The 22706-nt window shown below is 43.3% G+C and overlaps 1 protein-coding gene across 1 annotated transcript; it reads right to left on the bottom strand.

Moving 5' to 3' along the window:
- Nucleotides 1-1953: 1953 nt before the first annotated feature.
- Nucleotides 1954-10658, bottom strand: LOC146679493 (uncharacterized). Its single transcript, XM_085450440.1, has 5 exons — nt 10560-10658; nt 7082-7187; nt 3633-4009; nt 3413-3464; nt 1954-3087 (listed from the first exon to the last, which is right to left on the bottom strand). The coding sequence occupies exons 2-5, from the start codon at nt 7097-7099 to the stop codon at nt 2395-2397; spliced, it is 1140 nt and encodes a 379-aa protein (XP_085306566.1). The 5' UTR covers nt 7100-7187; nt 10560-10658; the 3' UTR covers nt 1954-2394.
- Between the last annotated feature and the right edge of the window lie 12048 nt (nt 10659-22706).

Here is a 22706-nt window from a genome sequence, read left to right as displayed (position 1 = left end):
CCAGGCTGAGGGCAGCCAGAACCCAGCCTGACCCCCCTAGAGGTGAGGCAGAGCTAACCGGTTCAGCTGCTACTTCACCACTTCATCCACCACCTGATCCAGCCTTTCACGCACTAGCTTTATCCCTGGTTAGGCTGGCTGAAGTGTCCCCTGCTCAGGCACCAGCTTTACTAGCCCAGGCTGTAGCTTTATCTCCCTGTCTAGCCCAGTCTGTAGCTCAGCCATCAGCCACACCAACCTCAGCTCCGTCGTCAGCCACGCCTGCCTCTGTTCCTCCCTTAGCATCTCCACTCCAGTCAATTCCCTCACCTGCTGTTCAGCTTTCCCTCCAGTCAGTTCCCTCACCTCTAGCTCAGTCCCCTCCTGTCCTCCAGTCACCTCCTGTAGCTCAGTCCCCTCCTGTCCTCCAGGCACCTCCTGTAGTTCAGTCTCCTCCTGCCCTCCAGTCCCCCGTAGCTCAGTCTGCTCCTGTCCACTCACCCGTAGCTCAGTCTGCTCCTGTTCAGCCTGTTTCCCAGTCGCCTGTCCACCGTCCCATTCAGTTCCCGGACCTGCAGCCACAGCACCCAGAGCCAGCTGTGAGCTCTCCTGCTCCTCAGCCAGGGGTTTCCGCACCCGCTGGCCCGGCCGCTCCTCACCAAGGGGTTTCCGCACCCGCTGGCCCGGCCTGTCTCCAGCCGGAGGCTTCAACTTCGACTGCTCAGGCCTCAGCCTCGGCTTCAGCTTCGCCCGGCCCGGCCTCCGCCTCGGCTGCACCCACGCCCGGCCCGGCCTCCGCCTCGGCTGCACCCACGCCCGGCCCGGCCTCCGCCTGTGACCTCGAACTTAAGCAGGTCGTAAAGTATGTGCAGCTCAATAACTTCATAATCAGACCCTGTGGTATTTAGGCAGCAGAACAACTAAGAATAACAACTACAAATAATGTTTTTAGGTTTCTGTTGTACTGCAAGGTTCTGTACAGGAGAACCAAACCAAGAGCAAATATTACGTCTCATTTACACCTGAGCACGAAGAGCCATCAACATTTAGCAAATTGAATCATCTTTGTTTAGATGCAAGAAGAATCATATAGAAATGAAAAAGTAGAAATAGAAATCCAGAGCAAAGATATCCTCTAATTCAGCGTAGCACATGTGCAGCTGCTGCGATTCACGTAAGCATTCGGCTCGTCGCTGTTGCAGATTTTTCTCTCGCTGTTCTGGCTCACAGCGCTGCAAACACAAAAATAAATATCCCCAAAGCTGTGAAAGGGAGCTAATTAGTAAGAGTATTGTTACTCTCCGCAGGAGTAGTCCAGCAGTAGAAATCAGTCCAATAACAAGGTGTGTAACATCTAGCAGGGTGACAGAAAAACCCAGGGTAACTTCTAAGGACCTCAACGTCTCTCTCACATTGTGTTTTTTAAACATGCTTCCATTTGTCACTTCAGTCTTTACTCTGAAATACAGGAAGAGAAATCATGGCTGAAACAATTTCTCATGAAACCAGGGGTGTGGTCCAACAGTCAGTTTGGTGAGGAAGGTTCCTAACTGAGAGAAGTGACCCAGAAGTATCTGTGTAGCAGCCACAATGAATCCAGATCATGAGCTTTATTAACTGATCAAAGTCTCTTCTTTCATCTTCTGTATCATTCAGTTTGCATTGGTAATGCCCATTATTGTAATGCTTTTTTAAGACCAGCAAAACTTTATTTCACTTTGGGTTAGCTGGGATAAGTGATGGATGGAGGGAATTTTACTTCAGCCACAGAAATCCTAAACAGGAAGGAGGAGCAGAGTTACAGTGGATCACTATCCAGCAGGGAAACAAGGTTTATTTCAATTTCTTGGCCATGAGTGAGATTTACTGAGTGGGCAAATTAGGGAGACGACACCATCAGATCCCGAGCCCTCCATGTGTTAATCAAGAGACGGCTGCTGTGCTACAACCATAAATAATGAATAAATTAGGAGCTAAAGCTGAAAGGACAGTTTATTTGTACCATCTTCACGTGAACACATTCAAGAACATCACAGATGAAGAAACATTAAAAACTTCCACACTACATAAAGCAAGAAAAATAGTTTTTCTTTCAGGTGGTTTCAGAAAAACAGAAACATCAAACATCTCCAAGACTCTCTTTGAAAGAACTAAAAACCTTTGTTCTCATGGTCCAATCATGAGTGAACTCCCCGATGAAGCCTTGTGTGCTAAAACATGTCAGAGTTTTAAAGGTTAAACATGAGTTTCCAAAACGTTTTGCTGGAGAACAATGAACTATTTGACTGAGTTTCAATCATTTACAGACGAGCAAAACCAGGACAGAGAAAAAAGGACAAAACTGACTCAGTAAAAAACAGAAAAGAAGATCCCATGTAGATCTGTATTATGTAGAAGTTCAGCCCAGCAACCAGTTCAGTTCAACACAAGTTTAAATGATTCTATCTGAACTCTGTGGAGCCTGATCTCAAGCTTTTTGAGTCTGACACAGAAACCAGAGGATCTTTCTGTGTCTTCAGATTCACTGTGATCCAGTGATGGGAGTGATTTCAGCCCTGAGTGATCGCGCTGATGTTTGCACAGAGCAGACAATGAGGTGAATGTTTGGGCACATTGGTAACAGTGAAACAGTTTATTAGTAACGTGGGATCGTTTGTGTGCAGAGTATGAACTGAGATTCCTGAAGCTCTTGTCACACTGGTCACAGCTGTAGTTTCCTTCCATGTGTCCACGTTCATGAATGTTACGATTACCTGAATGTGAGAAGCTTCTGTCACAGTGTCTGCAATTGTGTGGTTTCTCTCCTGTGTGGACTCCTTTGTGTGATTTAAGCTGACCTGCAGTGGTGAAGGATGACCCACACTGATCACAAAGGTGCTTTTTAACCCCACTGTGAATCAGTTCATGTCGTTTTAAATCACTTGGTGTGGTGAAGCTTCTCCCACATTCTTTGCAGTATTTCAGTTTGTCTCCAGTGTGTCTACGTTGATGTACTTTTAGGGTATTTTGCTGACTGAAAGTTTTTCCACAGAGGTCACAATGAAAGTCTTTCCCACCACCACAGTGATGACAGGGTTGAGAACTGGATCCATCTGTGTCGCTCTGCTTCTAAACAAAGACACAAAGACAGTGTAAGTCAGTCCTTCAACATTTGTATCCTGAACGTCGCCTGAAATAAAGAGCATCTCTGCAGACGTCCAACTACATTTGACTGTTTCAGTTAACACACTCAGTTTACTGGGCTGCAATAACTACAATACTACCACCATAATACTACAGTAATACTAAAATCATAACTGAAAGGAAAATCTGAATAATCACTCAGAGCTGCTTTTCCATGCAGTAGAATTGCTAACATGCTAACACAGTTTAATGAGCAGAGTTGTTCCAAACAGTCAGGCTAAAATGACAAGATAACAATATAAATACATACCTCACAGTAGCTGCACTTGTAGAGTCTCTTTCTGGTGTGGATCTGTTGGTGTCGTCTCAGGTGATGTGGAGATTTAAAAGTCTTCTCACACAGGTCACATTGATAAGGTCTCTCCTCAGTGTGGGTAAACATGTGTTGTTGTAAGTGTGCGTCTGTTGTAAACTCTTTGCCACACTGTTCACAGCAGTACACATCATGTCTGGTGTGAATGCGTAGGTGTGTATTTCGGCTCTCTCTCTGGCTGAAAGTTTTTCCACAGATGTCACAGCTGTATGCCTTAATTCCAGAGTGGGTAACTAGATGCCTCTGTAAGCTGCTACTGTGAGTAAAAGCTCTGCCACACTGATCACAGCTGTACGCTTTAACTCCACTGTGGATGAGTTGGTGTTTTTTTAGGGAACCCTTCAAGGAAAAAGACTTTCCACACAAGTCACAGCTGAACGGTCTCTCTCCAGTGTGGATGACCTGATGCTGTTTTAGTTTAGCCCTCAGAGTAAAACCCTTCCCACACTCGTCACAGGTGTGTTTTTTCTCTCCCTTTCTTCTGTGAGGTTTGTCGGCCTCCTGAGAGCGCTGACTTCTGGCTCCATGTTGGTCCTGCAGTGACAGAGATACAAACAGAGGCAGTGAGTGAAATGCAGTCGTGGAACAAACTCAACCTTCAAACTCCATTAACACTAGTTTTAAACCTGAAGGTGGAGCGTGGCACCAAACACCTTAAAGGTCTCTTATCCCCACCTGCTGGTAGTTCTAACACATTACATCCAACCTGCTGTTAAAGATAATTCATGACTGTTCAAACACTAAAATCATGCCCATCCCTCCTGATTGTACACACACACACACACACACACACACACACACACACACACACACACACACATTATTTTATAATTTAGATTATTTTGTTGTTTCCTATTACATATTTCTATAATTTGTATAGATTTATACAGAATTATTCAGTGATAATAAATCCTATGTTTGTTTATTCTAAAGGAACCCCGTTAGCTTCCACAACAGATGTTGCTCGTCTTCCGTCAAATACTCACATAAAATATTACACAATAAAGTGGATTCAAGATATCCACATAATTTCACTCTTACATCCACAGTGAGGTTTCACAATTGTTCAAATATAAGCAATCAATAATAATAATAATAATATCAATAACATTGAGGCACATTACACAAATTTCAAAAACAAATCATGTCTTACAATATTTACAACAATTAAAAGCTCTGTAAATCGGCTTTTAAGTGTTCATTGAAGTTTTGAATAATTCTCTAATTTTTTAAGGCAACTTATTCCACTTAAAAGTTGCTCTAAATGTAACAGTTTTACAAAACGTTACTTTTAACTCGAGCATTTACTAAATTGCAGCTTGTTGAAAACTGTGTAATATGATGATGTATTTCATCTGGATACTGCAGCTGAGCAGAATAAATGTGGTGTGTTTAACAGAATTGCTTTCTTTAGAACTACAAGTAAGCCATAGAATATTTTAGCCTGTACAGGAAGCCAAGAAAGGTTATTATGCATTTGATCAATATTAGTATAGTATGAACATCTTCACACTAATCTGGACGCCTTATTCTGGACTAACTGAAGTCTGTTAAGATCTGTCTTATTAGCTGCTGACCAAATGATTGAACAATACTCCAGATGAGACATTACTAGTGCATTAATGACATCTTTCATAATGAAGAAGTGATACACAAAGAGCATTTCATAGCCATAGCTATGCCTTGTCGGCAGAGTTATGTGACATTAGTGATGTTTGTACTTTCAGCGTTAACTTGGTTTTAAAGCCTTTAAAATATACGCCGTTCAATAGTCGACCTTAATCTGACAGAGAATGTGATGATTTTGTGGATAATTAAAGTCAGTCATATATCCACAAACACAACAAGCTGAAAGTCAGTGATGCTGCTCGGTTTGCAGTCCTGAACATCACGGCACAAGCAGGATTCACTGCACTGTTAATGTTAGCTGTGTTATATTGCTGCCTCTGTTCGGTGGTGTCGAGCCAAACGCACTTTAACGTGTGTTTGAACGAGCTGACGGTTCACTCGTTAAGCTGAAAGAAAGATGCTTTAATCACAGCAGTCACACATGTGTCCACTGCACCATCTGGAACTCTTCTTGTTTACACTCGTAATAACACAAACACTAAATCCTGCTTCTCTGGTGCTGTTGTGTAGCAGTGTGTACACCTGAGACTGTCACCTGTCTGTCTGTCCTGCACTCTCTCTCTGTTTCTTTCTCTCTGATTGTGGAATAAAAGTATGAACATGTGTTTATAAGTTACACTTGTGTTTGAATCCTGCAGCTTATCACACATTTGATTTCCATGTGTGACGACTGCAAGTGTCCAGAGTGAGGACAGACTGAGGGAGCCACTGCTGCACATCATCTGTGAGGCTTTGCAGCCCTGATGATCCACCAGGACAAACTCAGCAGTGTGTGAGGAAGAGGAGGAGGAAGAGCCAGCAGCAGCTGACAGATGGAGAGAATAGACAGACTGTTCCCTGTTTGTGAAGGACTGCTAGGAAAGTTTAACATAACTGTCTGTGCTGAATCAGTCTTATTAGGTAATGTTCAAATAATGTGATCATCCCAGTGTTTCCAGTGTGGGAGAAAGTACTCAGGGCCTTCAAGTTACACACTATGAAAGGCAGCAACAAGTTTAATGTTCAGAAACCTAAAGTCTGTATCAGCAGCAGGATGGAGCTAAAAATAAATGTTGGTTTCAGTTCTATGAAGCTTTGAGTGTTTTGGATCAGTAGCTGCTGTGTTTGTTGCATCATATTGCTGTAACTGTTTATATGCTTTATATATTCTGAGCTAAGTTGATCTATAGTGTTACATGATACACTCTCAGAAATAATATAAATATATGTATAAATAACTGTTAGTATCATGGTTGCTAGGCAACCTGGGCAGCGCGACGGAGGCTAGACGTCCCATTTCACGAGCCTACGAGCCTCGCACTTCGGCCTTAGCGGTCTTTGAGTACGCGGCCCTTGAGGACTTTAAAGCTGCAGAACCTGAATCGGGATACAGCCATGATGATCTCCAGCCTCGTGCTCGCCAACATTCTCACCTGAGTTAAGAAGACGATCACTGAAATGGTCTCAGCAGGTCCTTTGATGACAGCAATGAAATGCAGTGGTAAGGCTTTTTGGGGATTAAGTTCGTTTTCATGGCAAAGAAGGACGATGCAGTTCATCTGATCACTCCTCATAACATTCTGGAGTGCAGGCAAAATGCTATTATAAAAACTTAAGCAGCAACTTCTCCAGGTTCCAATATTTATGCAATTCTCAAACCTTTTGGCCACGACTGTATAACCTCTTCTGAAGTTTAGTGGATATTATACATGGTTATGCTCAGGATGTGTCGGCCAGTTTCCACTGGAAACGCCTTTTGGTTAAACTGTCAGCGAGGAATTTGCATTTGCACTGTTACATTTTTATATAACTTTAATGCACATAAACAACAGCTGCTTGTTTCAGTGAAAATACATTGATGGCTTTTTAATAAAGTTGTGCAGCTGTAAAGTATTTTGTCTGGTGTCAATTCTATCGTCAGCTACATCGTTATGGCAAATGTTCAAATGTATATGGTGATAAATATCTTTGGTCATATGGTCCTGCTCTGTCTGTCACCTTCTGTGTTGAGCTCATTGTTTCCTCTGTAGTGGCTGAGCTGAGTCCAAGTAGCTGAAAATGTTCCTCTGCTGCTCCGTCAGACTCTCCTCCTCCTGCTGATCAGCTGGGACACAAAACAGATCTTTGTTAGGCTCCACACTGCACTGAAGAGTCAAAGTGTCTCATATGTTCATCTGACAAGTAAAAGAACACATTTTTGTTTCCCGAGGTGGGCAACTTGTTGGAAACAAACACAAAAGCTTTGAGCACTGATACCTGCCATTGCTGGCATTGAAAGATGCAACGCCAGCAATGTGGATTGTCAAGACTCAAACCAATCATCAAGCAAAGACAACAGGGATCATTTGTTTCTGTTTATTTAGCATTCACAGCATTTGTAGTTGCCTTCTATGCAGGGGAAGTCCACGCACACTGTGTGGTACCGCCATCCGCAAAAGGTGCATTCAACCTCTGTAAGAGAAACGAGATTGTCTGAGACTGAAATGATATTCACTAAAGAAGTGGTGATTTGTAAAACTTCACATTTTGATCCGGGACGTACTCTGCATGAAAACAAGCGCTCACTCTTCCTGCTCAACAAATGACAAGGGCGGAGCCTTATACCACGTGATACAGAAGCTGTGCCGTGTGATGCTAAAATTAGCAGGGAAAAAACCACGGAGAGCACGTCAGGGATGACAAGAAAGTGACAGGAGATAATCTGTCCCGGTCAACGGTGGAGACGGAATTTCAAGCAGGACAACATTTTGCTGCAACAACAAAACGTGAGACATTTGTTGTTTTATGTTTATTTATTGTTATGAGAGAATCATGATCTCAATTCTAAGCCAAAAAATCGTGATTCTCATTTTATGCAAAATCGTGCAGCCCTAACATTAACACAAAACTATTGTTTCACCAGAGAAACACACATGAAGAGAGAGAGAGACAATAACAGCTACCAAACAGTCGTCATAATTCATCACACAATGAGAAAAGGACAAATCAACAAGTAACAATGACTAATTAATATTAAAATCTGTAACATAATGTATTGTTTGGAGTTTAGTCTGATTGGTTCAGGATGACCTGCCATTATCCAATCACACGTCTGCTTACCTGCATCTTTTCTCTTTTTTCTAACCTGAGCACCTGATGGCTTTGAACTTTTGTTGTCCATCTTCCATTGGTTTGAATTTTGCGCTCCAGTACAAACACAAATCCCCCAACCCGAGGATCAGCACAATTAACCTAACAGCAGGCACGTGCAGAGGGGGGGGCTAGAGGGGCTTGAGCACCCGCCCCTTTCCTGATGGGTGCCCAAGGTGCCCTTTTGTTGAGGCAACTTTTTTTTTTTAAATTATTATTTTTTTTTTTTAATGTGTGTGTGTGTGCGGAGTCCTGTCTGTGCCCCTCAACAATAATATTTAACTATTAATCACAGTTTTGCTAAATAAAAGGATCTGGCTTGCATCAGTCACATGATCACATTTAACCAATGATCGCCCTTGACGGCAGAACGCGCTGGTTACGAGCCGGGAACGAGCTCACAAAGAGCACGCGCATTTTTAGCGGTCCGGAGCTGTAGGAGAAACACAAGTTAACTCAGAGACACAGACTGATGCGACAAAACCAGTAAGTAGGTGTACAGCGCACACTGTAGTGTGTAGCACCCAGGAGTATTAGCTTATTACGTACACGTTGGTAAGCTGTCTTGTTGCAACTGACGAACTGAAACAAACGAGCGTGCTGTGTGTGCAACAGCGCGACAAACATTACCTGTCCTTTTATTAACTGCACAGGTAGTGCTGGTCACAGCTGCTGGCTACCTGTGTAAGGCTGTCATGGGTCTGTAGCTCTGTCACCGTTTTAGGGAACATATTTAGTTTGAAAGTAAGTTTCCTGCCTTTCTGGAGGGATTATATTTCACTAAAAACGATCTAATATGCATGTCCACATAATAATAATTATAATTATAATATATTAAAAACACACGCTGTATTTTAAAGAACATACATTAAGAAGCAGATTATATTAGATTTATATTTTAAATAAGACAAAAGTTGGATTTTACAGCAGTAAAATTATTGTATCTCTACAGTTTAAACATGTAATAAGCTTTGCCCTGCACAGAGTGGATAGTGTTAAGGTTCAAAAATTGATGAAGGAGAGTACAAACAACCATGGTCCAGAAGATCTTGGTCAAACAATGATTTTAATGACTACACGCGTGGGAAGACAGGAATTGATCTTCGACTTACTCAAAGCATACACAGATTTTTATAGCATCAGGGTTTGAATTAATGACGCCCCTTCATACGTCACAGACAGATTAGAATATGTTCCAGACATTAGTCACAGTTTACTCGTACATCTTGTACATCTTTTAATAGCTATAAGCAGACATAGAACTTCTCTTTTCTATAACGCCTTCCATACAAGGTAATAATCTTAAGCCCTCATCGGCTACGTTTGCTTTGTCTTGTTGCCCATATTAGATTCTTGATGAAAGTGTGTTGTTGTTATTCAGCCTGGTTCAATGTGCCCCTTTTTAACTTTGAGCACCCGCCCCTTTAAACCTCTCTGCACGGCCCTGCCTAACAGACCTACACCTTAGTTCACAGATTCACTTTGTCTAAGGTTGATTTCTGGGATTTCACACAACCCAGGATTCAGATCGTGAATCCATGATGGGCTTGGATTTACATCATTATAAATGAAATGTGCTCTACTTGGAAGCAGCCGGCCCCGCCCCTTTTGACGGGTTGTGTGAGACTTTAAATCATCAAACTGTAAATTATAAATTTAAATTGTTATTGATCCTTTACCCCGAGTCCTAAAGTGTAGATTTATTTTCTTACTCTTCTTATATTTATTGTTTGTTTACTTGCACCGCTGTAACTGCAGCCTCGTCGTCTCGTCTCTCTATATGCTGGACTGTCTGTAGCGGAGATGACAATAAAGTTTACTTTGACTTCAGCAGCGCGCAGGCGCACCGAGGGCTCTCGCGCTCACTTTATAGAATTTAGAAAAAACATCGGTGCAGATTATAAGTCTGTATCATAATATCTGTTTGTTGTTTTTATTTTGTTTTGCGAGTTGGTTATTAGATGCCGCTCCAGCCAGCCAGAGACTCCCCGCCGCCCCGCCCTCTCCTCCCTGTGCCGCCAGCAGCAGGCGCACCTCGCAAACGGAGGGCGCCCTTACTCCCAGCAAATGGCTGATAGAAAACCGATCGGTGCCTACGAATTTCCCAATATGCGCTGGCATGACGTCGGGGAAGCATGGGTACGACCGATTATTTTATTTTTTTCTTGCCCGTGATGCCCCCCCCCCACCACGATGCATTCTATTGGTTTGCACACTTACACACACCCAGCTGTGGTTTCCTGTTTTGCTGGACTCTGGAGAGCCCCGCCTTTAACGCTCTTCTCTCACAGAGAGCAACAGAAAACTTGGAAAAACTCCAGATTGACTGAACTCAGTTCAAAGTTACCTTGACACCTTTAGATGTGAGACGTAGTGATGGTCCGCTTGAAGCTGACGCTCCGGTGCGTGTGTCAGAAAGATCAACGCGCTGCTTCAGAAGCACCGTGTCGAGGCTTGATTCGTTTGGCCAGAGTCACGTGATCAGTGACGTCTGAAGCTTCGTTTAGAACGTACCTTTTTTTAAATCGAACTTTATTGAAACACAATGAGTATACAACATACAAACAGATGAAGTTTACAAAAGAACAGAACATGAACATACAGAACCAGGAGTAAAAAAATGATGATATGAGTAGGCGAAAAAAATCAACATATAAATATTGTTCTGAGAGGCTTTTTGTTGGTTGAGTCTGAAATTGATTGTATGTACAATTCATATCCTTATAAAAAGGCAGAAATATGGTGTTTTATTAATAAACTTACATTTATGGATATAAAATAGCTAAAAGTATTAACAAATATTTAATAAAAAAACATTTATCATTCTTCCTGGGGACCTTAAAGAAACAGAATAAAACATTTTCCCATTGTAAAGAAAACTCCCTTAAAATATGGACAATAACAAAACTGCTAAATTCTTCCAGAATCTCTGTGTAGAGGAACCAAAAGAGATGTGCCACAGTTTCTGGATGATCCCCACAGAAAGTTCAATTAGTATTTATGTCTCTTTTAAATGTTACCATATAGTGACTGGCTGGGTCACATTTATGAAGAATTTTATATGAGATTTCCTTCACCTTGTTCACAATTAGATATTTATGGGATCATCCAGACTGTCTTCCAGGTGATATCTGGAACATGTCGGTTCCAGTAAGATATTCTATATATGGGAGAGACATGATATCTTCTTGGAATAAACTACGTATTCTCTTATTGCTGTTACCAAGTTCCTGTGAAAAGCAGATTTTTCCCACTGCTGACTCAGCTGGATCAGGGAGAGTGACTGAGGCAGATATTGAGCTGTCAGTGTTTTTATATAACATTAAAGTCCCTGAGGGTATGGCACCAAGCACCACTGAGAATTCCCCAACACTGACGGGAAAATTATATAGTGTAAGGAATTCATTGTAAGTAAGTAGTGCTCCCTCGTTAAATTTTAAAACTTAGTAGCGGCCGCCATTGTTGGCAGCTGAAATTTGGCTGGGCCGCGCTATGAATTCTGGGATATGGTGGGCCACGAAGGACACACCCGACCCATCCTTCAAACTCGGGGGAATGAAGGACGCATTTGAAGGAGTCGAGGAATCGGGACAGCCGTCGTCGCCTGGCTGTGACGTCTTCGGCCTTCAAATGCGGCCTCCGGAGGATGCAGCCGACGTTTTGGGACACAGCTTGTGTGTCTTTGTTGGTCATGTGACCTCCCAGGGACTACACATGGAAAGGAGCAGTTTAGCTCAAATCTGGCAGGTTTCCATCGTCTGTTTTTGTCCTGATGTCCATGAACATGAACACTGTCCCTGTCAAACACGTCCAGATAATCTGATCCAGTGTTGTTCTTCTTCTGTGGTGTTTGTGATGGAGCAGCAGCTGCTGATCCTGATGTCCTCCACCAAGGGGGCAGCAAATTCAGCTGACTGTCATCATTTATTAAAAAGATGTAACAATGTGACATAATGCAATATAATAGTGTCAGTTACACATTGTGGGTTGCACTGTGGCCAGAATGGACATTACCTCCTGCCTAATGGAAGCTGTCAGCCATCCTGCAACCATGAATTAGATAAGCAGAAGTGAAGGGATTGTTAACAACAATTTAATAATAAAATGTAATGTGATAGTTGCACTTTATTAGCGACCCACAATCGTATGAATAATAACTATGAATGCACTGCATGCTCATAGCAAGTTCTTTAGGTTTAAAGTGAGATCCTGCTTTAAAGGGCGCTTCATCTGCTGGGAATGACATGTTTCTTCTAGTATGTAAGGCTCAGCCCATCTTACTGGGACTTACTTTTGTAGATCCACATGCTCTAAACCTGGTGCTCCATGATTGGTGCAGAAGCTTTAAGCTCCTATTAACAAATAATGACCATGGACTTAGTTGTTACTACAATAACTTATCATTGAGCAACTTTTAATTTTACTTGTAAAACTATGCAAGTAGAATTGAATGGGGCACAGTGAGCTGAGCACAGGCCCACTCTGTGACACTCAGAGGTTTGTGGATATCATACTGAGAGTATTGGACACAGTGCAGCCAGCTTGCAGCCACTTTCCCACCACTTTAGCACAATGTTTACATGAGACTCAGCCACACTAATGTTCCTGGGCAGACATGTGGTGCAGCATGGCTGATGGCACTGTACCTGCAGCTGTCATGGACAAGAACCACTCAATACCTCACCCAAGCCAAGCCTGTGCTGATGTTGTGATCTGAGACCGAGACACTAACCCAGGATCATGATATGATGTTGTGAGAGTTTCACTAAGAATTAGCTCTGATTACAAGATTTCAATCTATCGTAACTCTAATTTGTATTTACTTCAGTTTGTTCATCTTGGAGCTGTGTGCAGCTGAGGACAGTCTTATTATTACCAGGTGAGGATATGTAACAGCCACAGTCTGTAGAGATGATGTCACCATGGAGTGGTGATGTCACTGGAGCTGCCAATATGTGCTCCAGCCAAAGCTACACCAGAGGGTTGTGCTGTGTAACAGGTTGGTGCAGGTGGTGTTATCTACATTTGAACATTAGGCAACAGTCTCATGAAGACACTTTCTATTGTTCACTAAAGACCAACAATAACAGAGACAAAGGGAGAGCAGCAGAACTAGTGCTAACAATTAGCACTGCTAGCCTGCCCACCAACACCAGCTAATGTTCTAAAAACGATGCTCAATGATTTTGCTGTAACGGCTCCAGCTGTCTGTGTCAGGGACACGTTGGAGATGAAGTGAGTGATCCAGTGACAAAGGTTTGGAAAGCTGCAGTCAGCTGAGACTAAAGGAGTCACCTGACCGAGAGACCAAATGTTTCACTGAGAACGTCCAGATGAACAGAATCAACCTTTGGGATAATCTGTTCCACACATCCATGTTTCACTTACTGCATTATATTTCCTCATTGCTGTGCACACAGGCCTGTGGCTTATAACCAACTCCAAGTTCAGACTCAGAGGCTGCTGAAGCTGTTTTCTGGAACAGAGACGTGTTGGATATAAAAGCAACTCTTCTTTATGTGTCAGCACTGAGGAAAGGAGCAGCTTCGTTTCTAAGTGTATGAAGGACTGTAGCAGTGTGTGTGTGAGCTTTATTTCACAGACAGAACCATGTCAAAAACACAACTTCAGGTAAAAACAATACAAAATCAAAGAGTCTGATCAGAAGGATTAAACAGAGGAGTGTGGGACTGTTTTTAACAGACAGCAGGTTAAGTCAGGCTGGAGGAGTAAACTGAGCCTCGGTGTGAGCAGCAGTGTGTTTGACAGGAAGCTGAGATAAACAGTCTGGAGCCCATTTAGTGCTTCATATGAAAGTGTGAGGATTTGAAAGCAAATCTAAAATCAAGCAGGAGTCAGTGTGAGAATGATTTGTGCTTTTCCTCAGTCAGATGCTGGGAGTTTCAGTTCATCCATGTTCAGCGTGCTGTGCTTTGTGTAACAGGAGAATATGACAGTATAAATCAAGTCTTCATGTCACTGAAAGCCTCCACAGTCTGCTATGGAGGTGCATCAGTTTGGATTTACAAGAAGAACATTTCTTAAACCTGCCACAAGATGGCGCTCCAACAGAAGGGATGTCCACAGTGTAACACAGACACACACATACTGTGTGAATGTGTGAGTGAATGGGCTTTCAACACAAGGCTTCTGCTGCTACCTTTAATGACATAATTAGCTAACAAGAACAAACTGTTAATTACCACCAAAGAACGGCTCCAGATTTTAGCTGCTGACCATTTTGTGAAACGTTGATTACATCAGCTTATTGTTGATTTTTCAACCTTAATATCAGCTGCTTTAAAGGAGCCTGGTTCTCTCGCAGTAACACTTTTCTTCACTAGATGCAGTGCAGGCACAGTCTGTGTTTCTAAACTACACACTAATGTTCATTGTTGTGCAGCTAAATCCTCCCTCTGGATGGGAAGAATCCCTGTCAGGCTTCAAACACCTGGCTTGGTGTTCTGGAGCTAATGTGTCACCTGTGAGGACTCTGAGATGAACACACAGCAGACACTTCAGTTCTCCGTCTGTGTGTCCTCAGTTTCCCAGCATGCCTTGGCTGTGGTGGTGGAGGTGAATGAGGGGGAACATGCTGCTCTGTCAGCACTCAGGTTTCATACCTGGTGATCTCAGAGGACAAAGCGGCGTTACAGCAGCGCACGTTGATGAGACCTGATGCTCTGAACAGTTCAGACTTCAGCCTCACTCTGAGAAAACAAACGACTGACTGTCAGCAGCAACTACACCTGCTCCATCAGTGACGGAGAGAAGAACTGAGACTGAGAGACATACAGCTGCAGGTCAAAGGTCAGAAACGCCCGCTCTTTGTACGGGTCAGGAGTTAGTACTGCAGAGGTCAGAGGTCAGCTTGCTGACAAACCATTTGAAACAGTTTGGAGCTAAAAGCACAACAGCAGAGGAAAGAAGAGACACTGCAGAGATGATGCAAAATATTGTGTTTTGTTCTCAGCTGTCAAAAAGTGTAACACACGTGTTCCAGCACAGCCTTTGTGTACTTTCACTTCTCCATACTGTCCATTGGAAATCCTGTTTGTTACTTTTTGATTTCAGTCCATGTGTCCAAAGCAAACTTCTGTCCCACACTTTCTCTGCTGACTCTTCACCGATGCTCAGATGATCTCAGATGATTTCACCAGAACTCATCAAAATTCGGGCTCCACAGAAACCCAGACGTCACTAAACAAGCGTAACAAGCAAAGTGAAAACTGGTCGTTCAGCTTTATTGACCAAAGATAAGCTCACATGTCACCTCATGACACAGACACTTATTTCCACAGCATGCACGAGGACTGACAATAAGTGTCTATAAAGCCACTTCTATCTGCCACACCTGTGCTTCTGTCATGGTTGCTCTCCTCTCACTCTGTCATTTATCCACAGTCTGCCTCCCTCTGCTCCGTCAGCTGACGTCCTCTCTACACCACCTGCTGTGTTTTATCCTGCAAAAACACATTTAAGAAGCGTTGCACCGAGTAACGGGAGGAACTGCTATAAAATCCATTTAAAGGAGGTGGTGCTGAGTGCTGTGACTGGGGTCCCACCACTGACATCACGGGTGGAGGACATGTTGGAAAACTGCTACAAAGTGCTGTGCAGCCAGCAGAGCTTACAGTCTGTCCTGTGTGTCATACAGGCTCTCACACTTAGTGTTTCTGTGACACATTGAAGAGAAGTTTGTGTTGTTCACAGTTGTGCTTGTACTGAGTGACAGCTGACATGACCTAACAGGAATAATGTGTCTGTGCTGAATGAGAAGTAACACACAATGAAGTCTTGATGCATCTCAATCATCCAGGAAAGTGAGTCTGTTGCTTCTGTTCATCTGGACGCAGCGTTTTGTGGGAGAAACGTGTCGTCATCATCAGGTGACGTCTTCAGTCTCAGCTGCAGGTTTCAGTCTTACAAACAGGACATTTGCATAAAGACTGAAAGCAGCTGCAGGAACGATGGGCTGGGAGCTCCGTTCCTTCATCTTAATTATGCAGATTCTCAGGACCATTGATCAACAACCACTGATCCATGTCCATGAGTCCCATTCACAGAGATGTGGGAATGGCTGCAGTCACAGCATGTAAGATGGAAATAAATGAGAAGTATTTAGCTGAAGTGGATTTGATTTATCTTAGTTCTTTTTTAACTTGTAGTTCTACATTGGAAGATTATTGTGATATTGAAATATAAAAATACATTTACATTCTATTATTTTCTCAAAATAAGCGTCACACTCGTGGAAGCCGGTGTAGCCGCCGAAACGCCTGCATTTATGGAGACTTTCAGCCCCAGGTAGGCCAGTTATGGATCTTCGGATCCACATTATGTCAGCAGCTGTTCTCCACCGTGAACTGTGTTCAAACAAACACGCTCACGCCTCACAGACGACAGCTTACAGTCTGTAGAGATAAAGTGACTTCGTACAGCCCCGTCTTCAGTCTTGTGGAGATGATCTCGACGCTTTGGTGGATGTTACTAGCTCCTGTGCAGTATTTTGTAAAGACATGATTACACCCCGTAAGCGCGTTAAAATTTACGCTAACAATAAGCCATGGGTCACTAAAAGTGTCAAATCCTGTTTAAGGAAAAAGAGACAGGCCTTTAAAGAGGGGCTGTTACCGATTTTCAGACAGCTACCAAGGAAATGAAAATCGAGATCTTGAAAGCAAAACAGACAAAAACCTTCTTGAAAGCAAATTTGCTGCAAAAACTTTTGGGTCTGCCTGGACTTGTATGAAAACCATAGCAGGGTTTCAAAATCCCCAGAGCAGCAGTCAGGTCATTTTAGATGTTTTAATTCAGACAGAGATTTTCAAATGCTTTAAACATGTTTTCTGCTCGTTTTAGTTCTTCTGATTTCAGCGAGGATATTTGGGAACTGAAACAGGAACTGAGAGATACTCAGCACTTTATCATTGAACTCAGCGATGTTAAAAAGGCCTTTCATACAGTCAATGTGAACAAGAGCCAGGTCCTGATAATATTAGTGGCCGCCTAATTAAATCTTGTGCTGATGAACTCAGTCCTATATTTCAGGTTATTTTTAACAAATCCTTGCAAACACAACATGTGCCCTCTCTTTGCAAAGAAGCAGTCGTGGTTCCTGTCCCTAAATCTAAACGACTTCAGGCCTGTTGCCTCACTTCAGTTGTCATGAAAGTCTTTGAAAAAATCCTCAGAAATGTGATTATGAAGAGACTGAAGGTCAGCTGGATCCAATGCAGTTTGCATACAGGCCCAACAGAGGAGTGGAGGACGCACTTTTGACTTTACTAAATCTGATTCTTAAACATGTAGAGAGTAAAGGGACTTTTGCAAGACTTCTTTTCATTGATTTTTCTTCGGCTTTTAATACAACACAGCCCCATATTTTAATTAAAAGACTTTTAGAACAGTTTGAAATCAGGAAAAACCTGCTGGGCTGGATTTTAGATTTTCTAACTGACAGGTCACAAAGAGTGAGAATAAATGGGGTTCTGTCTGACCCAGTGTTCTCCTCCACAGGTTCTCCTCAAGGCTGCGTCCTATCGCCCTTATTATTCACTCTCTATACAAACATGTGTCAGGGCAGACATGAAAACAGGGTCATTATTAAATATGCAGATGACTCTGTTATTGTCAGCTTACTGAAAGAGGGTGAAACTAACCACGGCCCAGTCATTGATGACTTTGTTCAGTGGTGGGAGGAGTCTTATCTCCAGCTGAACATATCTAAGACAAAAGACATGGTTGTTGATTTTAGGAAAGAACAAAATGGGCACGGAGTCACTTTAATTAAAGGTCAGAAAATAGAGCAAGTACAATCATATAAATATCTTGGGACCATAATCAATGAAAAACTGAACTTGTGTGAGTGTGTGATGGGTGGATGACTGGATGTGTAAAGCACTTTGGGGTCCTTAGGGACGAGTAAAGCGCTCTACAAATACAGGCCATGTAATGGCAGAAACGTTCTCTAGTGTAAATCCTGACTAGTTCATTAACTACAGATCAGTTTCAGTGAACATTATTCACAGAGGGATCTGAGTTCCTTATACCAGACTCTACAGAAACTGTAACACTGTGCAGCTCTGCGACTCAACAATATGACAACAATGTAACACACACTAGAATCATCAAATAAAGCCCCACTAACCACTAGAACTAGAACTAACTAACTAGCACTGGACACTTGCATATTAGAGATTTCTACCACCATAGGAGGCGAGATATCATCCTTGAACCAGAGCATCCAGCCCTCAATTTCGGACATAAAAAGCGACGTGGCCAGGCATGATAACACTTTGACTGAACTGCAGGACTGTGCCTCGAACCACTCTGACACCATCGCCACTCTCCAGGCCACTGTGGAGCGTTTGTCTGCGGAGGTAAAGAAGTTAGATGAGAGATGTGGAGCTCTTGAGGCACTCCAGGAGGAATAATTTAAGAACTGCAGGAATACCAGAAGGCACAGAGGGACCCAAGATGACTGAGTTGGTTCACACCTGTTGGCGGAGGCGCTATCTCTCGAGGAGAAGCCACTCATCGATCGAGCACATAGAGTGAATCGCCAGCGTCCCAAACAAAGTCATCTTCCTCGGCCCATCATCTTGAGATTGCACTACTACCACATTGGTGAGGAAATTCTGCTGAAAGCTGCAGAGAACAAGAACCTGATGTATAAGGGTTTTTAAAATAAACATCCTCCCAGATTTCCCTCCCTCTGTTGGAAACGCAGAGCCGCATTTGCAAATATGAGAGGAAGACTACGTGGGATGACCGGCGTCAGGTACAGACTGCTATACCCTGCAAAGCTGTTAGTGACCCATGGTGATGTGAGGAAAAGCTTTAGCGATCCCAAAGAGACCGTAGACTACGCGGAGAAGCACCTCTCCCACCCACCTTCAAATGTATTAAAAGCAAGGATATATCTATATGTCTAACGCTGACACAGCACTGTGTTTCTTCTTTTCCCTTTATATTCCATGTAAAGGTGAATATGGAGCGTTTATGGCGATTTTCTGAATCTCGGGCAGATGAACTTCCCTGAAGTGTTTCCAGCTGGGCGTCGAGTGTTTGACCGACGCATGAAACGACACGTTTGTGAGTATTTGTGAGTATTTATCACACGGCGTGCTGCGGGGAAAAGCCTGTTGTAACATTCATGTTTTAGCCCCTGACGGCTCTTTTTGGCTTTTCATCCCTAAACTCTCTGCATGCTCTTTCATGTGATTCGTTTTATTTTGAAAAGTCTCAATAGGATCTTGAGCTTTATTGTGAAAGGTTTATGTGGAAAATAAAGAAGCGGACGGCGGAGCCACGCGATGGTTTTACCGGCGTTGTTGCTAACGAGCGTCCGTAGTGTGGTTATATTAAATATAAGAGAAAGAGAGAACTTTAATACAGACACTACAGTGAGCATCACAACCATGTAACATATTTTACACCATGAAACAAACGATGTTTCATATCATCATCTGATATATATGTTATATGGAACAGGCCCAGCTCAGGCTGCCTGTGATGCAGCACAGCGCCACCCTGTGGTCATCACTGCACTGGTGACACTACAAACAACAAGTATACAGGATGGACGGTGGCCCTGAGAGCTCACACACACTGCTGCTTCTAAAACACCATGAAACAGGAAAATGCTGTGAAAGCACAAAATAATCACAGTTCAAAGAGACAATAGTGACAGAAACAGAGGCTTCACTGGTGCTGAGGGAGAAATCCCAGAGAAGCTTCCTTCCTGCCAGTATACGAGCCCACCAACAGAGACAGGACCAGTTCATCCTCCATCACTTACTGTGGCTCACGTTGCTCTTCTGTTGCTTTGCATCACAGACGCGTCTTTACTGGCTTCTTCTTCTAATTGCACTTAGAAACATGTTGTCTTTAACCTGTCACAGCTGCCCAGATGTTGCTGCTGAGAACATGTGGAGCTGATTCATGTAGTCATGTGTCTGTGAACAGCCAATCACAGGAAGACTTTCAGAAGAAACTCAGAGGAACAGCTGAGATGTGCTGAGTGACACAAGAACTGACAACAAATGTTAAAGTTCAAATGGTGGTTTTGTTTGCAGGGACTGTGAGTGGATGGAGATCCTGGTCCTCCTCAGCTGTGAGTTCTTCCTCTGTTGTGAGAACCTCAGGGGGAGAACATGTGCTCACTCTCAGCTGCTTTAACAGGAAAGAAGCTCTTTTAGATCAAAGCTGAGAAACTGTTTGTAACAGCGAACTCTGTCACCTTTCTCTCCTCAGCCTGCTGCTGGACAGGCCCATGAAGCTCTGCTGTAAAGGCTTCCATGTCCCAGGCTTCACCTTTACCTGCTGACCAACGGGAGGCGTGGCCAAAACAGCGATGGGGAGTGGAGCAGCAGGTAGCAGAGGTGAGCCTCTTGTATGCAGCCTGTTATCTGTGGCACCAGGGAGGACGTGACACAGATGTTGCTGATTCAACATCTGTGTGACAGCTGGAGCAGCACAGTCTGCAGGAAACATCTGTGCATGTAGGAGACACCAAGGTTTACATGGTGGAAGCAGACGACTGACTCAAGCAGCCTCACATCACAGGCTGCTGGCTACAAGCACATGACCACAGTGACTGGTTTCACTGGTGTCTGTCCCAGTCTGTGGCAGAGATACAGGAAGTCACAGACAGCCTGCACACAGCGTTTCCTCTGGAGTGTGTTTCACACCCTGTTTGTGTTTCTCACTAACATGTTGTAGTTCTTCCTGCACACAGCAGCACTTTGATCATTTCTCCTGCTTTTCTTCCTTTTCTAGCTTTTATACACTGACAGTAACACAAAACTCCAAAGTCATCATTTGAGGAGCTTCTTAAGAGTTTCTGTGAGTTTAGTGAAGTCAGCCTCTCAACAATAAGTGTGTGTGTGTTGATTATCTAATGTTCAGAGAGGACTGCACTGATGTAGCATCCAGGTGAGCAGCTTATGAGCCAACAGGGGGAATTTAGCTGTATTATTGTTGTTTAAATGTAATAATTTATGATTTCATGTTCCAATATTTCACTTTTCCCAACGTTTTGTTATCATTTGGTCTGAAAACCATGACAAACAGCAGTGTTACAGTTGTTAGCATTAGCTGCTATAGAGCACTCAGTCGCTGTATTGGTGTTAGCGACATGAACATATCTGAGCTAACTGTGTGTTCCAGATGTGCAGCAAACCCAACTGTCCCTGTGTTTTCCTGCTGTAGACATTATCCCCATGATGCTGACGTCCTCTGGTGGGACGAGCTCACACGTTTATGGATTCAGATGCTAACTGGACCAGACTGGTGTCAACCTTTGTGCTATAGAAGCAAATCAAAGAAGAACCAGTTGAACCTGAGCTGTCTGTAGTGGTGACACCAACACCATGTCACCTGCACATGCTGACCCAGGGTCAGTGTTGAACCTATAAGCTGTGTCCTCACAGTTCAATATGTCCTCACTGCACAGGTCAATGACATCAGAGCTGTAATGTTGTTCCCGTCTCACTAAAACTTCTGGCATAAGGTGACTTTTCTGGGTGATTCCTACTCCAGGGTCACCAGTTTGAATCCCTCTGTTACTGCTGGGAACGTGCTGCTAAAGTGCCCTTGAGCAAGGCCACGTCCAGCTTCTGAAGCCAACCCTGGGCTCTGCTTGCTGGCAGTGACAGAGTAGATGAAACAGCTCAGTGGATGCTAACTCACAGCTAACAGCGCTCTGTCATGGATAAGTGAAATAAAGCTGACTGACCCACAGCTGCACACAAACACCTCCAACACCTACAGGTCAGCAGGTCCACTGCTGTCTCTGATGGGCCCAAACTTTGCTTGTTCAGCGTTTGCTGCTGCTGACTTTGAAAATCACACCAAACATGGAATCAAATATATCGACTCGGCTTAGACTACAGAGAAGCTCGGCACTGCTCACAAAACTCAACACAAAAGGCTTTTTAAAGACAACAATCACTTTGACAGACACACAAACACGACTGAGTACAGAGCAGCTGCTGGTTTGAAGCCACAGAAATGTTCAAATGTTTAAACACACAGCAGCGTTGCAGCCGTGATGCATTTGTGCTGCTAAGGCCACACACATCAGCTGCCTTACATTTTAGTACCAGTTCATCTCTGACCATGGCAGCACAGTCTTTCCAGTACAGTGATGTTGGTGGGGACAGTGGGGACTGATTGTTCATTGGCTGTAAGCCGGTCACATGGACGTTTAACTGGTGCTTTGATTGCTCTGTAGTCTGTTGTGCCTGTGAGCTGCTCCTAAAATGAGACAGATTATAATTGTCACCATTCTGTTAATGACTCTTATTATGTGCGCTCTCCTCCACTGTCACACTAAACACATTAAACCTTTATTTTTGTGTAAAGTCAGGATTTATTGGCTCTTCTTAAAAGCGTCATGAAGTGCAAAACTCAGCAAACATTATACAAAAGTAGATTTAGAAGCTGAACAGAAAACATTTAAAGTGACAGTCAGCACAAATCCAGCTGA

Source organism: Copadichromis virginalis, unplaced genomic scaffold (assembly GCF_057382275.1).
Source record: "Copadichromis virginalis isolate Kocher_CV1m ecotype Utaka unplaced genomic scaffold, C_Virginalis_male_GT1.1 unmapped_scaffold_1, whole genome shotgun sequence".
In the NCBI taxonomy this organism is placed as follows: domain Eukaryota; kingdom Metazoa; phylum Chordata; class Actinopteri; order Cichliformes; family Cichlidae; genus Copadichromis; species Copadichromis virginalis.
Note: the sequence above shows the minus strand (reverse complement) of the source record. Positions and strands in the feature narration are given on the sequence as shown.

What these genes read in the sequence shown, in the direction of transcription:
- LOC146679493 (XM_085450440.1), bottom strand. An exon ending in CAGAGAGAGAGCCGAAATAC is followed by an intron (nt 3,465 to 3,632) that starts ACACCTACGCAT and finishes TCACCTGAGACG; the next exon opens with ACACCAACAGATCCACACCA. An exon ending in ACAAGTGCAGCTACTGTGAG is followed by an intron (nt 3,088 to 3,412) that starts GTATGTATTTAT and finishes GTCTTTGTTTAG; the next exon opens with AAGCAGAGCGACACAGATGG.